The sequence below is a fragment of the Hippoglossus stenolepis genome, chromosome 4, assembly GCF_022539355.2.
Source record: "Hippoglossus stenolepis isolate QCI-W04-F060 chromosome 4, HSTE1.2, whole genome shotgun sequence".
Classification (NCBI taxonomy): domain Eukaryota; kingdom Metazoa; phylum Chordata; class Actinopteri; order Pleuronectiformes; family Pleuronectidae; genus Hippoglossus; species Hippoglossus stenolepis.
Genome location: NC_061486.1, coordinates 24609659 through 24625423, shown reverse-complemented (window position 1 = coordinate 24625423; position 15765 = coordinate 24609659). Strand labels below are relative to the sequence as shown.

At 44.6% G+C, this 15765-nt stretch overlaps 1 protein-coding gene across 2 annotated transcripts; it reads left to right on the top strand.

The window, feature by feature from the left end:
• On the top strand, positions 1-15756 carry LOC118105968 (centrosomal protein of 164 kDa). 2 transcript variants are annotated; one of them, XM_035154050.2, is made up of 27 exons: positions 1-147; positions 551-634; positions 1208-1319; positions 2108-2339; positions 2750-2914; positions 2991-3113; positions 3196-3276; positions 3660-4712; positions 5241-5294; positions 5413-5549; positions 6408-6911; positions 7213-7344; positions 8078-8273; positions 9164-9241; positions 9384-9506; positions 9904-10047; positions 10268-10351; positions 10436-10504; positions 10644-10903; positions 11192-11377; positions 11702-11882; positions 11994-12101; positions 13042-13144; positions 13319-13705; positions 13792-13864; positions 13965-14084; positions 14691-15756. In XM_035154050.2, the coding sequence occupies exons 2-27, from the start codon at positions 556-558 to the stop codon at positions 14785-14787; spliced, it is 4881 nt and encodes a 1626-aa protein (XP_035009941.2). In that variant the 5' UTR covers positions 1-147; positions 551-555; the 3' UTR covers positions 14788-15756. The 2 variants fall into 2 exon arrangements, with proteins under 2 accessions (XP_035009941.2, XP_035009942.2); XM_035154051.2 differs by lacking the exon at positions 3660-4712.
• The last annotated feature ends 9 nt before the right edge of the window (positions 15757-15765 follow it).

Genomic DNA, 15765 nt, shown 5'->3' with positions numbered 1-15765 from the left:
AACAGGAAGCGGGGGAAGCGTCCTTGGATATGTTGCTAGTGGAGAAACTCTCGCATCTTTCTGCCTACACAGTGTCGCTGTCAAGCAACTGTCAACTAATCCATAATACCAAAAGGGCGAATGAGTAAACCATTAAAAGTGTGGAAGGTAAATACATTTACCGTGAAGAAGTTATTACTCATCCATTTAGCAGCTGGAGCTAGCTAGACGGCGGCAAGCTAATGTTGAAGTCGCTTAGATATTAGCTTCATTAGCTTCTTCCCTTCCCTCGCTTCCCCTCGCATAAATGACCTTAAAATGATTTTCACGTCCATTTGTTTCGTTTACGAAGAATGTGAATGATGGTTTTGCTGCCGCACAGGTTGTCACACGTTCAGTCATGTGCAGTGTTTAATACGCCCTCGTTTATTTGTCGAGCCAAACTCGAGAAGTTAATATGTTAATCTGATAAACTGAAGCACACTGGCAATCTTTAGTTTTCGCTCTCAGAAAGCTGGGCACACATTGCACCTCCCGTTGTTTTGCCATTCATCCTCTTGTGTCTCTACAGTAACCATGAGTGCTCCAGACCTCATGGGAGGCCAGCTGATCCTTGAAGAGGAATACGATGAGAATTATACACCTTCTGAACAAGGTACTGCAGGGGTCAGGGTGATAAACCTGGGCATGTTATCAGGCTGGAGCAGGATTGACCCACAAGGCACAGATGATGTAAAATAAATATGTATATAATATGTGTAGGAACTCTCCAGCCACAGCCAAAATCACTACCACCTCATACTTATTACTCTATAATTCATTCACGTATTGGATAATATTGCATACAGGAGGATAACGAAGGGTTTCTTCTGATTGCAGTCTCACTTATCTTAATTTTTGTATTCATTCTGGGTCATTTCGGGTCTAATAACTCTTGTGTGCCAACAACGTTCAAACAGTATTTTAAGTACAGTGCTTTCCACAATCATATGGAGTAGTAAGCAAGTGGGGAGAAGTAGCCAGTTAGGGAACACGTGGCCTTAAAAGCCCAAATTTGGTGCCCCCTGGTACATCCTCATGGGACAGAATAAGCATCCAACAGGTCATTGCAGTCTGTGATGGTGTGAAACAAAAGTGTGATGGTGTGTCATTGTCAGCTATATGATACTGTAGGGTTACACTTAGCTCTCCTCACATCCCTCCATTTTCTTTTTCTCACTGTCATCAGAGATTCAAGAGTATGCAAGAGAGATTGGCATTGATCCTGGCAGTGAGCCGGACCTCCTGTGGCTGGCCAGGGAAGGCGTCGTTGCACCATTGCCTCCAGAGTGGAAGCCTTGGTAAGGAAGGCTGGGTAATGAAGTCCCAGCAACATGCCCACCCACGGAAGTGTTATTGTGTATGAGACATAGTATGCTCACACTAGTGAACCACTGTCTAAATCCGTATGGATGTAGTTTGATGTTGCAAATGGTCTTGCTGATGCAAGATGAGGCCACAATCTGGATTTCATCTAAGCCACACCAGCATTTATTTGAGTGTATTTGACAGACTGTAGTGTTAGTGTTTGTGTTTTGCAAATAATCAGGGGTGAGGGTCTGTTCTTGATGCGGGAAGCTGGAGGCGTGTTGCAAGATTAACAAAAAAAAAATTGTTCTTACTTGACTCTTGTTGTTCTGGGTTTGTACCCTCATGGTTGAATGCACTTATTGTAAGTTGCTTTGGATAAAAGCGTCAGCTAAATGTAATGTAAGACAGCTGCAGTGAAAAAAATGGTCTCTTACATTTCGCGAGTAGTTTTTTATATTTGAGATTCAATGAGTTCACACTAAGATTAAAATTGATTTTATGGATAAAACTGGTAAACTAAATTATTATTGACTAAATAATTGCACAGTCATTACTATATAAACTAATTAAGCAGCTGTCATTCTTTATGAACCAATACATTTAACAGATATGGTTATATAAAATTAGTATATAGAATTGGTTCAGCATTTAGTTTCAGGTGATTTTGCAACCTCTGGTCTCACTGTTCACCAACCCATCTCCCCGTCGGTCCTGGGCCATTTGTCTTTGGAGGTGCTAAAATACACCTCCCCCCTCTCCCCCTCTTTCTCCCCCACAGTCAGGACGTGACAGGGGAAATCTACTATTTCAACTTCTCCACAGGCCAATCCACCTGGGACCACCCCTGCGATGAGCACTACCGCCTCCTGGTGGCCCAGGAGCGTGAGCGCACCCAGCTCACTGCAGCTGCAGGAGGCATGGGGGCAAAGAAGGACAAGGACAAGAAGAAAAAGAAAGAAAAGAAGGAGAAGAAAGAGAAAAAGAAGAGGGAGCCAGTAAAGACTTCCGGAGTGAGTAGTTGTTGTATTTGTCCACAGTTTTAATATTTTCAGTTTTTTCTGTCACTGCTACATGGGGAGAGCAGAAGAAACTGCGACAAATGCAAAACATAAAATAGTGTAAAATAATATGGTTTCGTTTATTATTAGAGAGGTGGTACCTCTTAAAAAAATAAAAGTAATGAAATAAGATAAATATTTTTACACTGGTGAGTATTCATTGCTAACCTGATGCAAAATCTTCATGGGAAAGATGTTATGGGAAACAGTCTTAGTTCATCCCAGACTCAGACTTGCTTTCAACAAATCCATAATCAACCACTGTTTGTAAATTTAATTAGTTATTTATTGTAAAATTTGCTGAAGTTTGAAAACGCTTGGTCGATTTGTTTACTTCTTTGGCTGTTTCTCTTTCCCTTCAGGCACTGACTTCAGCCTTGGGATCCTTACCGTCTCCCCTGGGTGGCCTGGCCCCTCTGAGAGGTCTGGACATCACCGGCCCTGGCCCACTCTCTGGATCTGCCCCTGCTCTTCGAGGGTCCCTCAGCAGCTCTGGTGGGCTGGAGCCCCTCAAGACTTCCCTAAGGGTAAGATCCTAGTTCTCTTTGACAGACCATTTGATTCACAGTAAATATACTGTACTTACATTTCTTACTCTGCTAGGGTCCTAGAAGTACTGGGGTGTCTAGTGTTTTAGGCAGCAGGCAGAAGGAGAGGGTCTCCCTTACTCTGCCCGATTTTGATGATGACGATGACAATAACGACGACAAACTCTCAGAAAATGAGGTACAGTGCATCCTGAAGATGATGAACATTTCTTATTTATCTGCTTTCATATTTTAAACTCTTATAATCTTCTATTTTCCAGCTGAGTCCTCGCGGTTCAGACAGGCTGTTGAAGAACCTTCACCTGGACCAGGATGCCCTGGGAGGAGGCCTTCAGTATGAGGTAGAAAGAACTATTTGCTCTTTACAGTACTCATCCTTTGTGACACATCATTGTAGAAGAAATCATATATGGAGAGAATTGACTGCTGCTAAATAATATTTACCGCAAGGCTTGCACTGAATTATTTCAGGTAGAAAATCCCCCATTCAATGCCTTCTACTTGTGATATGACTGATGATGATTCAGTTTGTATGATCATGTATTCATTCCAGAATTGTGCAGAATATGTTAAGTATTCAATGGTTTATCAGCCGCAGTGAAACGTTTTTGTCTCCTGTAGCTGCTCTGCGGCTGGGACATGTCCTTGCTGTTACTGTGTCTTCCTCTTTGTCCTGCTGACTTCTACTGTCACTGTTACTGCTTTGCTGTCTCAAACTAAATAGCAGAAGCAACTCCACCTGTCCCCACTTGCGGGCATCCGAAACCATGTCAATGAGGAGGGTCCAGGTCCTATCAGCCCTGAGCCTGAACACTCAGCAGAGGATTTGAATGAAGTGGAGGAGGGTGAGGAGTTGGAAGATGGGGATGCTAAAGGAGAGAGGGGGGAGGATGAAGGAGGAGGCGAAGCGGAGGAGGGAGGCAGGAGGGGAAAAGGGGAGGAAGGACACGGGAAAAGCAGAGAGGAGGGGGATGAGATGGAGGAAGCTGTCAAAAAACAGAAAGAGGAGGAGGCGGCCGGGAGTGATGAGGTAGAGGAGGAATGCTGTGAAAGTGAGGATAAAGAAAGAGATGAAGGAGATGGCAGAGTTACAGAAAATATAAGGTGCATTAAGAAGCAGGAGAGCAATGAGGGAGAGGAGGATGACAGCGATGAGAATGTAGAGAGGTGTTTCAAGGCCAAAGACAGAGAGGAGAATATGGAGAGTTTCATGGAGGAGAAAGAAGAGATGCAGGGAGAGGTGCAAAAAGTAGATGGAGAACAGGATTTTGAGGAAGACAGTGACGCAAATGTGGAGAATTTCTTTAAAAGTGATAAGGATGAAGGGAGCAAGGAAGAGGACAGAAATGACAAAAGCAGAAATGAGCTGGGTGGAAGCATCAATGATGAAGAGGGGCAGAGTGGAAGTAAGGAAGAAGCGTCAGAGGTGAATAGCGAAGGAGAGCAAGAGAAGGAAAAGGAGGAGGAGGGTGGTGAGAGCGAGGAAGCTTTGGAGAGATGCTCCCTGAACCTGACGGGGAGTGACAGGGACATAGAGAAATGTGCACTGAGCGAAGGAGAAACCGAGAGGGAAGGAATGAACGTTGAGGGTGAATCAGATGCTCAAAAATCCCCAGCGGCATCGGAGAGTGAGGCGGACGTTGTGGAGGTTTTTGAGACGGAAACGGCTCAAGTGCCACTGGAAAACCTAGGCCAGAGGATGATGTTGAGTGACGTCAAAGCGCTCACCCAAAAGAGAAAAACTACGAAGACAGAAAAATGCCTCCTTCCAGAAGAGGTAGGGTTCGGTGTTGCCTCTGTGCCTGCTGACTACCGCTCCCATCTTTACTCAGTCCCACCCTGGCTCTGCTTTGACCTCTTCAAAGCATGCATGGGTCCAGGGCAGATCCCAGAATCCAACCCCACTGCCTTAGGGGCTGTCTCGTCCTCTGCCTGATTCCCTGCCTGGATGCCATCACCCACACACTGGAATATAAATTGGTCAAAGGGCAGTCTATCAGAGCCCCTCAGGACTGGGTTGGATGGTTCTGATCCTTCTTCCCATTGGCAGTGCTGTCTGTTGTTGGTAGTCTATCTGCTTCTACACTGGCAATTGATATTACAGGTTGCCTGCCAGCTTACCTGCCTTGGCTTTGTGTACATATACACGCCGCTTCTGTCTCGTGCTGTGTGTCTTTCTGTGTCTCTTTGGAAAAGACAGTACGCTTTGATGTTCAGTGTTACTTGTGCAGTTTGGTCACTTTGTTGTTGTTCATTCTCAGCGGTTTCCTTGTCGATGAGTGTGTTTGTGTTTTTCTTACTGCAGGAGTCTGAGACGGATAAAAACATTGAGGAGGATTCATCCTCCATTGATGTCAAGGTAGTTATGTCATGCAGTGTGACACCCATCCATCACCATTCATTCATTTGTTCATTCACTCATTCATGCAGCTGTTGATCTGTAATGTCTCGTAATGGTTCTGGTTTGTCTCCCAAAGCTGTCGGAGAAGGTTCTGGATATCAATGACTTGTCGGGTGCTGTCAGTCCACTGGAAAAAGATGACAGTCAGGGAACAAAAGACAAAGAGGAGAATGAGGAGGGGGCAAAGACGAAGGTTTCAGAAGCTGCCAACAGGTTTCTTATTGTTTTGATTTTCTTTAGGTAGAATTACTTTCTCTTAAAGAGGTGTGTTCTTATGTCTGACTGTAGAAATTGTGTGAAATTGTAACCATTGGGAATAGACTTGTGAAAACACCAGTGTTAGTGATTACACTGGTACATTAGATTTCACAGTGAGCAGCTTTACTTGTTTGCTGCACTTGAAGTTGTGTGCAGTGTTTAATTACCTAGACTGTGATGGTCCACTTCTCATGTGAACATAGAAGTTGTGCGCTGTTGCTTATGTACAGCGCTCTGCATTGCTCTCTCTCTCTCCCAACACACTGACCTGTCTATGGGTGTCGGGGACCTTCAAAACATCCATAAAGTTTTTACCATCTTTTGACACCAAATCCTCATCAACCTCGTCGACCAACTCTCCTCTCATTATGTGATAAGTCTCTGTTACTCTGTAATGTGATGCGTGACTACTCGACTTTTTCCAATTGCAGTTTCAGACTAAGTATTGATAACTGGTGATGTGGGTGCTACCACTGAAACACAAATAAGAACCAAATGACTTTATGTCTATAAAAAAATGAAACAGACTGTGTGGTTGGTGGGCAAGTTATATAATCGATATGTGCCTGCACACCATGTAATACAGTGTAACCCAACAACCCTATCTTGGTATCTATTGAGGAATTGGAAGTCTTTAAATTTACTTTTCCAAAAGTTGTGAAAATTAGATGAGCAAGTCAAAAGTAGTTGCAGTTGCTGAAATATGCACAACTTGTGCATTTATAGAATAACATGGAAAATTAGTTAGCCATATTTTTTAACATTGACTTTTTCCTTGAACTACTATAACACTCCCTCTCTCTCTCTTTTTAGGTATATGCTGGCTAAAGATGGAGGCAGTCCTTTAGCCTCTAAAGTTGACCGACTCGTCCTCCACCAGTCCAGCCCTTCACGCTCCCTCTCCAGCCCCTCCCACTCAGAGCGAAGTGGCGAGCTCCGACCCAAAGCCTCTCTGGGGCTCCAGAGGCCTGGAACCGCCAGAGGTCGAGCGATCCGCACTTCCAACACCAAACCTGGAAATGCTGAAACCCCCTTAAAAACCCTTGACAAACCAGTGGATGAAGAGCCAAGCTGGAGAATCAAGAAAGACAGAGAGAAGAAAGAGAAAGAGGAGGAGAGTGAGAGGGAGGAGAAGAGTCTTAGAGAACAAAAAGAGAAGGAAGGGGAGAGGAGGGAGGCTGATCAGGAGGTAGAGGAGGAGAAGAAACAGTTGATGAGGGAGAAAGAGAAGAGGATGTGTCTCCTCCAGGAGGAGCTGAGTAGGGAGGAGGAGGAGGAGGAGAGGAATCTGAAGGAGGAGAGTGAGGAAAGACTGAGGTAGGCATCGGGAGCATGTGGTCCTCACCACACGTTCACTGCTTTATCAGATTACACCCCACCCACAAACCACATGTATTCTCACATAAGTCCACACTTTATTCAACAGGTTTTCTTGTGTATCCGAGTTTACCCATACAAAGATTGTATACTGTACTTCCCACTGTTATTATCATGCGTGATATGAGGCAAATACACATTAAAGTGATCAAATGTTAGGTAAAAAAAGGTCCTTTAGTCAGGTCTCACCAAGACACATCTTCATTTGAGTAAAATGTGTGTACATAACACGTCTCCTCAGGGCTCTGCGGCAGCGTCTCCTGTTAAAGAGGAGAGAGGAGGAGGCCAGGCTCACTGAGGAGTCTGACAGGATGCTGGAGGAAACCAGAGAGTCTATCCAGAGGGAGAGAGAGAAGCAGAAGCACAAGCTCAGGTCAGACATGCACAATAAAAAATAGAGCAAAGGTTCACTAGACTCTAGTTCACCTCTAATGACTAGAGCATCCCTCCATCCATCTACTATCAATACCACTGTGGGTATTGAGGGGTCGCAGGGGAATGGAGCCAATCCCTGCTGACACCCACAAACTTTTGTGTAAAAGAGTTATTTGAGTCTTGACTGTGGAGACTGAGTCACAATTGGACAATCTACCATCCCCTAGTTGCAAATGTGTAGAGTCCATCCATCAATCTGTCCATCAATTGTCTGTACAGTTGGAGCCAATCCCAGGTGACATTGGACAAGTCACCAGTCATTTAGAGTCTCCAATAAACCTAACCCCAATCTGCATGTCTTTGGACTGTGAGAGGAAGCCGTAGTACCTGGAGAAAATCCACGCAGACACAGGGAGAAGGTGTTGTGAGGCGACAGTGTAAACCACTGCATCACTGTTCCACCGTGCACTATAGAGCAGGGGCTCCAAAACAGCAGATAAGTCAAAACAAGACAATCTTGCAAACCGCTCCTGGACTCCCGACCCCTAGTTTAAGAACCACTGCACATGCACTGTCCAAATGGGTGTGTAATGACTTAATTATGGTCTTAATTATTACTACACATGCAGACATGAAACATTTGAGAATTTCTACTGAATAGAATAAAGCCTTTCGAAATCAGCTACACTTTAATGAGTTCCCCAAAATAACTGTGTGTGTGTCTCTCTCAGGGAGGAGAGCGAAGCCATCCTGAAAGATTTACAAATAACTCTAGAGGAAGAGCGAGCAGCGGAGCGTGACAGGCTGGAAGCCCAGCAGAGGCAGGATGTTGAACTCCTTAAGGCTGAGCAGGAAGAGGAGCTGGAATCAGAGAGGAGGAGACTCCAAGGAGAGCGAGAGGAGAAACTGAATTCTCTCAAACAGGAGGTAAAAGAGAATAATAACCTGCCTCTTATTGTCATAAAAAATGTCATTGTTTAAATTTAGCATTTGCATCTGGCACGACTGCCTTGATAATACTTTTCTGCATGACTAATGTGGGACATGTCACTTTAAAAAAGCTAAACACAAATATTTGGAACAGCAAACACAAGAGCAAATAGCCTGACAAAGATCAGCATGTGCTGTTGCCTCTGTAGAGGGAATCAATAGAATTAAAGGTCAGTAAATTGCAAAATTCAAATATTGTCACAGGGGATTCATGGAGCGTCTTGATCACTGCTGGATATTAGCAGGTTGGCATATTTACCTGGATCCCTCATTTTAAGCGAAAGGTCAACAATAACTCTTCTACACCAAAATTAGCGAGTATACGCAGGTTTTTTTTTTTTACTCAGCGACAATCAAGGGGCTCTCTCGCCTCACTGTCTGCCACATTAATACGTTCACCCAGGTGTGATGTTTCTATCACTGCAGATAGGAGCCAATAGAAACATGCGTCTACTGCAGAGTCTTTTGATCCAGAAGTAAATGATGAATGTGTCCATTCCCATTGCAGACAAAAGCCAGTTGTTAGTGGGTGTCAGTGGATTTTTTGACCCAAGATCTTGTGTTACAGAAGTTTGTGAACAGTGTTGAAATTAAGTTGTGAAAAGAGTAAATGATTTAGTTTAGTCTACAAAGATGTTATAAAAATGGCTTGACAGAATTATTGGTCTAGTGGTGACAAATGATATTTCCTCTTTCTAATATTTATATAAAAAACAGCTGTAACTGGAGACATTTTGATGGTAAGTGGTGGCCCTTGACTTTAGGGACAATAAATGATCTGTCTAATTGTGTCTGTCTCTGTGTTTGCACAATTTTACCGTGTAAAGCTCAAAAGCACAGATAGGGACAAGGAGCTGATGATGAGTACACGACCTGAACAGCACCTGACAGACTACCACCGAGATGTGAGGACACACACACACACACACACTGCACAGAGTTACATCATCGTCGTGTGGAGTTCTGTCTGAATGGGCTTTAAGTATAAGTGAATCAGTGGAACATAATATTTTGTGCTGTCAGCTGACCTCGTCTTCATCTGTGTAGCTCACTGGCGTGCTCCAGGAAGTGCGGGAGGAAGTGCAGCGGGATCACGAGAGGAAGCTGGAGAAGCTGAGGGAAGACCACAGGAGAGAAATGAACAACACCAGAGAGAAATACCTGGATGAGGTCAGAAGGTGTTTTTCATTTTACAGTCAGCTGTTGCATTTACCTATCATGTACAAGTGGCTATAACAGGAACCTTTAGATGTGTTGACATGTTTAATAGCTTAGCTAAAGGAGAAATGTCTATCCTGGCTCCCTACAAAGGCTGTGTGGTTTGTCCTCATGTCATTTTTACACTCATGTTTAAATTAAACAAATGAAATATAAAGTGTTAATAATGAACTTAAAGCAGCCATGAAGTTGACACATTTATGCTTCCTGAGTATAGGAAAATGTATGTTTTCTTTGTTTGGGGGGGGTGTTTAATGGATAAACAGATGAGCAGCATGATTCCTAACTGAGTCCATAGAATGTTTGCCATATGGTAAATAAAAGATGTGTGTGTGTGTGTGTGTTGCAGGAGACCATACAGAGAGAGCGCTTGCTGTCCACTCTGCAGGAGGAAAGAGGGCATCTCCAGGCCTCCCACGCTCTACAGCTGGAGAAACTGCGGCTGGAGCTCAACGCTCAGATACAAAAGACGCAGCTCACACACTCACGCAAGGTGAGGCGGCACAGACACGGAGATTTACTTACGATGATGAACCTTTGGGAACATTACACCGCCTCTCAAAGTGCCAGTTCCTCAAAAAGGACTCCTTTCCATGTCTAAATCAGATTGTGGAATACATTTTCAGTCTTGCAAATGGAAGCATTACTCCAATTTGCATCAGTGAGAATTTAGTATTACAGAAAGAATAAATCTGTCTTATTCTGTCTTGTAGGAGTCCGAACTGCAGGATCTGGCAGATCAGTTGGAGCTGAAAGCCAAAGAGCTGAAGAGCCAGGAGGGCATGCTGCAGATCAAGGTCTTAGATCCCACACTTTCATGTACGATCAATCAGTGATACTCTTACCTGAACCATGTGGAATAATGAGCTCTGTCTTATCAGGTAGTAGATCTGAAGAGAAGGAGGAAGAAGCTCATAGACGAAGAAGAGGAGGTGGAAACACAGATAGAGGTGTGAGACCCTACTTTTTCTCTCTATTTTATGCACCCAACTCCCCCATCAAGAGTATCAACCTCCTGTGTGTGTGTGTGTGTGTGTGTGTGTGTGTGTGTGTGTGTGTGTGCGTGTGCGTGTGCGCGTGCGCATGCAGGCCTTACCCCGGCTGATCCAGGAGAGAGACCAGCTGAAGGACGAGCTGGAGAGGATGAGAGAGGAGAAACATCAAGCCAGAGAACTCGTCCAGAGAGCCAGGGAGGAGAGGAGCGAGGCAAAGGAGGAGGAGGAGCGGCTGAGAGGGGAGAGGGACAAGGCCAGAGATGAGAGCAGGAGAGTGAAGGAGGACAAGGAGAAACTGGAGAGCAAGGTGACGCTGCTGCATGAGAGATGCGACCGTCTCAGCCGCAGAGTCAGGTACAGTTCACTTACACGGGAAACTTGCACATCCTAAACCAGCAGTTCTTTAAATGAAAAGTCCACAACAGTAGCAACAAAAAAACAAAGCTGACAACCTTCTTGACTTAATTTATTCTCCTGCTTTTCAGTTAGTGGGTTAACTACAATAGAAGTGAAATAGAACCCTTTTAAAACTCGATCGGATTTGAGTATTGTGGAAAAACATCATCATTCCTAAGAGTTTTGTTAACAGCAGACACGTGTGACTGATACAAATTCCGGCTTGTTTGCATTTTGTGTGTCCAGTGAGTTGGAGCAAGGTGAAGGTGCAAGTACTTCCACCAGACAGGAGCCGAGGCAGGTCAAAACTAAGGGAGAGAAAACAGAGATGACGGCGCCCTCCAGTGACAGGAGAGACTCATTACTGCATTTGGAGGACCTGGACGACCCTCCTCTCTCCCCTGTACCCGACAGCCAGAGCAGCGTGGACGAGTAAGGAGAGATATAGAACACAAAAGTGGTTATACGTGCTCATTTAGTATTTACAGGGTGAACATCTACAAGTCGTTTTTTGTCTCCGAACAAAGCTGTCTGATTATAGCTTTATTTAAAATTGAAAAGAAATTATTAATTGTGGGGTTGAAGGTTGGAGGAGGTTTAAAAGTCATGTCAAACATTACTTGTTTGCAAAAATAAAAATATAAAATAATAACTAGTTTATTGTCCATAAGAACACTGTATTAATGAGAATCTATGAGCCCGGGTCACGCTGTATATCCACCTTCAGCCTGCATTCATACACCTCTTTGTGTCCAGGTTCCGACGCTACATCTCCTCACACGGCACCTCCATCCAAAAAACCAAACTCTTCCTGGAGAGGGAGAGCAGCCGGCTGATTGAGAGACAGGCAGCTCTGCGGGCGGCCCAGACCGGCTCCTCACAGGACCTGAACCACAACACCAGGGTGACTGAGGAGATTATTAGAAGCCTCATGCAGGTGTGTGTGTGGGGGGGGTGACGGCCACCTTCTACAGAATGAGAATTGGCGGGATGACTGGTGTGATGGGGTCCGTTAATTACTGGTTGCTTTTTCCCCTTGCTTCATCAGGAAGCCCAAAATGTGGAGGAGATGCAGCGGACGGTTCAGAGAGGGAACTCGCTCCTGAGGAGGAAAGAGGAGCAGCTTCAGCAGCTGGAGAGTTCGATCGCTGAAGAGGTCAGTGGCACAGTGTACTTTGCTCTCTCTGTGGCAACATTTGTGCTCCTAGTAATTTACTGAGCTGAATTTAGGTGCACCAAAGTCAAATATGACTTTTAACCTCGTCACTAAAACAAATAGGAATTTGTATTTATTCATTTTTGGTAGGGATGCACCGATATGGAAATTCTTGGCCGATACCGATATTTAAAACAACAATCTAGCCGATAGCCGATACCGATACCGATATTTGTTTATTACTTGCATGTGGCCTTCTTGGTGTGTAACGCCGGGTTTACACCGGGCGCTGAAGCGCCGCCCCGCGCCGCGCAGCGTTATTCTCAAGCGCGCAGCCGCCTGGCTGTTCACACGGACCCGCATTTCTCCGCGCCGGTCAGCCCGTGATTCTCCGCTTGTTGTTGTATGTAACCCGTTCAATGTCGGGTGTCGGGGTAAATGACGTATTCTCCAAGCAAGCCTTTAGCCCCCTCTCTCTTTTTATCTATATGACTGCTTGTGTGGCTGTAGTGGATGGGCAGAGGGGACGTTTAATTATGTGATTGGGAAAATTGGGAAAATTAAAACTCCAGGACAACAGAAGGGAATACAAAGTATGGGATGCATATTTGATCATTTATATCATATCAAATATGTCATTTATATCGTTTAAAATCATTTTCAGTCTGTTTCCTGGCGCGATACGCCCGCTCGCACGCCAACCATCGGTGAAGGGTGCAGGCTGCGTGGCGCGGCGCATCGCAGCCCATGTGAACCGCACAAAGGTTTAACAGGGGGATGGGAGGCACCTGGCTTTCCTTGGCGCTGTGCTGTATCGGCCACCGATATACGGCCGATACATCGGTGCACCACTAATTTTTGGTCATGTTTGTTAGATTCCCAGTCTCTGCAAACACAACCAGCTGGGTCACAGTGTCATTCTCTCTTTTCTTTCCTTCAGCCTCTGTCAGAGGATGTGTCTCGGCTGGCGGGAGAGAGGAAGGTGACCTTCGATGTGACTGAGTCGGACCTCAGCAGCACTGCGGACCCACCGGTCGGGACAGGTAACACTGGTCACTGAGTGTAGAACACAGCAGCATTCATTTATTTACGCTATATATATTCAGATCTCTGACGTTCCATACACTCGCCTTAGAGAGTAACATTTTTTCAGCTGCAGCATTGTAGCGAGACCGGCCTCTGTCATCTCATCTCTACGCCTCTCTCTCTCTCAATAGGAGCTCATCCCACGGTCCCGGCCAAAGTCCAAGAGTTAGCAGACTCCCTGCAGCAGATCTCGGGCCAGCTCAACACTGTTCTCAGTGCACTGGGTTCATTAGCTCAGTGGCCACAGAGTGCCACACCTTACACAGCCTTCAGTTTGCCTGTGTCGCAGCCTCTCTCCGTGCCAGCTCCCACTCCCACCTATAATCCAGTCGCGTCCCACATGCACACCCTGGGCCACAGCTCCTTAGCCCCACCTCCCCCCATGAGGCTCTTGAACCCTTCGTGGAACTGGGCGACTGGGAGCTCTGCAGCCCACGCCCTCTACAATGCCCCCATCAGCAGCGTGCTGAAGGCCTCTGACGACCTCATCAACAGCCGGTGGAGCCAGATTTTTCCTGGTATGATCCATTCTGCTTATAAATGAATGGAGCAGCAATACATTTGTAATTGATTGTTGAACCTCAACTGTGGCTCTATTCTTTAGGAGCAGCTGTGGACCCAGTTGCGTCTAGCACCATGAGGACCAGCTCAGCCTACTCAGCTTACACTCCTGTTAGGTAACTGGCAATGCACTTTTCATCTTGATTACAGCGTATATATATACGTCCTCTCTTCCTCAAATCTACTTACAATCCGTAACCTGTGTGTGTGTCTCAGTGAACACAGTCCCAGCCTGCGGTCCATGCAGAAGTCAGCAGAGATCGATGGTCAGAGGCTGCAGGGGATGATCGATGGCAACAAGAGGTGGCTGGAGATGCGCAAGAAAGACACCAGCATGTATCCTTCTGTCACACATACACACACACGCACACAGTTGTGTCTCCATGACTTACATTGATTTCCTGGTGACTCTTACCTTCATCATGTGGTAAAACGCGAAAAAATATAAATATAAATATTTGATAAAAATAAATTGAGATAGAAATAACTGAATACATTTTATTCTTGTATTCATTTTTCACAAGTTTATTTTATAAGTCTCCACATTATGGGACCTTGTCTTCCTTATGGGGACAAAAAGCTAGTCTTATTGTAAATCCCGTTTTTAGGTTCAGGGTTTTGCGTGTGGTCCAGGTATTACTCATATTGTGGTGAAATGTGTTCACACTATCCTGTTATTGGGATAAAAAAAGTCCCTATAATGTCATTGTAAATCATTACATTTTAAGGTGAAGACATGTTTTAAGGTTAGGTTAAGTTTGGCAAGTAGTAACTATGGTTAAGGTCAGATTTCATCGTGTGTGAGAGAGAGTGTGTGTGAGAAAGATAAATAGATCAATTAAGATGACAGTTGCTTGTCAGCGAGAAATCTTTACATTGCATTTTTTGCTACATGTCAGACGATATTGTCACGGTCATTTGTCTTTAACTTCACTTTTCCAGACCTCTGTTCACTCGCTATCAAGCTCCGTCCTCCAAGAGCAGCCTGGTCCAGCTGGGCCTGGACGATAACAACCAGATCAGAGTCTACCACTACTGAGGACATTACGCACAGTTCAGTCCTGTTGTTCTGTGTCTGTCACTGAGGACTTTGACTGACTTTAATGACTGTGTCGGCTCTGAGCTGTGACGTTTACATGCAGGGCCTCACATGAGTCATGTGGCCTCTGTGATTCATTCCTTTTTAAATAATAAAAAAACAAACTTTCAGTGTAAAGGTTTTCAGGGAAGGTCCAGCCTCCTCTGCTGTGATTGGAGGAAGAGCTGACAGAAGAGGACGTGGTACATTCAGGGAGCCACATGTCACAGAGGCCTGAGGACTTTTATCCCCGATTAGATATGGCTGTGTGCAGCAGTCCACTTCTGACAACATGTTTACAGATGTGAGCTCCATGCCAGACCTGAACTTTTCAGAGATTGTACAAGAAACTGTTTATTCTGAAGAAAGAACCGCACAGACTTTGAGGAAATTGTGTCTTTGGTGGAGAAATATTTGGAAGTGGTCGATTGTTGGTTTCGTCTGTCTGATATTCTAAGCGGTTTCGTAGTTTCTCCAGAAACCTCAAGCAAGTTTAATATTTCACCTTTTCCTGAAAAAAACTATTATCTCATTCAATTATGACTTTATTCTCAAATCTGTTTGTTCTTTAATATGGCCCTCATACTCTGTTGTCGAAGTCAGATGGGAGTTGGTTACTGAATGTTGGACAATCATAGAGAATCATCTCCATGTTTAAATATGAAAATGTCATACGTCATCTTGAATACACTCCACAGCACTAAATAGAATGACTTTACAGATGCACAGAGGTCAAGTTTCATGGCATCAAATGTTACACCTTTTGTATTAATGCCGCTCACTTTGTAAAATACTTGTTTGAAAACTGAACATGTTTTAAAAATGTTTTGTCATTTCAGGAACAGAGACAAAACATACTTTGTGCATAAACTATATAGTGTAAATTCTGTATTTTTTTATAAAATATTTTAATAAATCTAGTTTTATATGTCCTGTGTT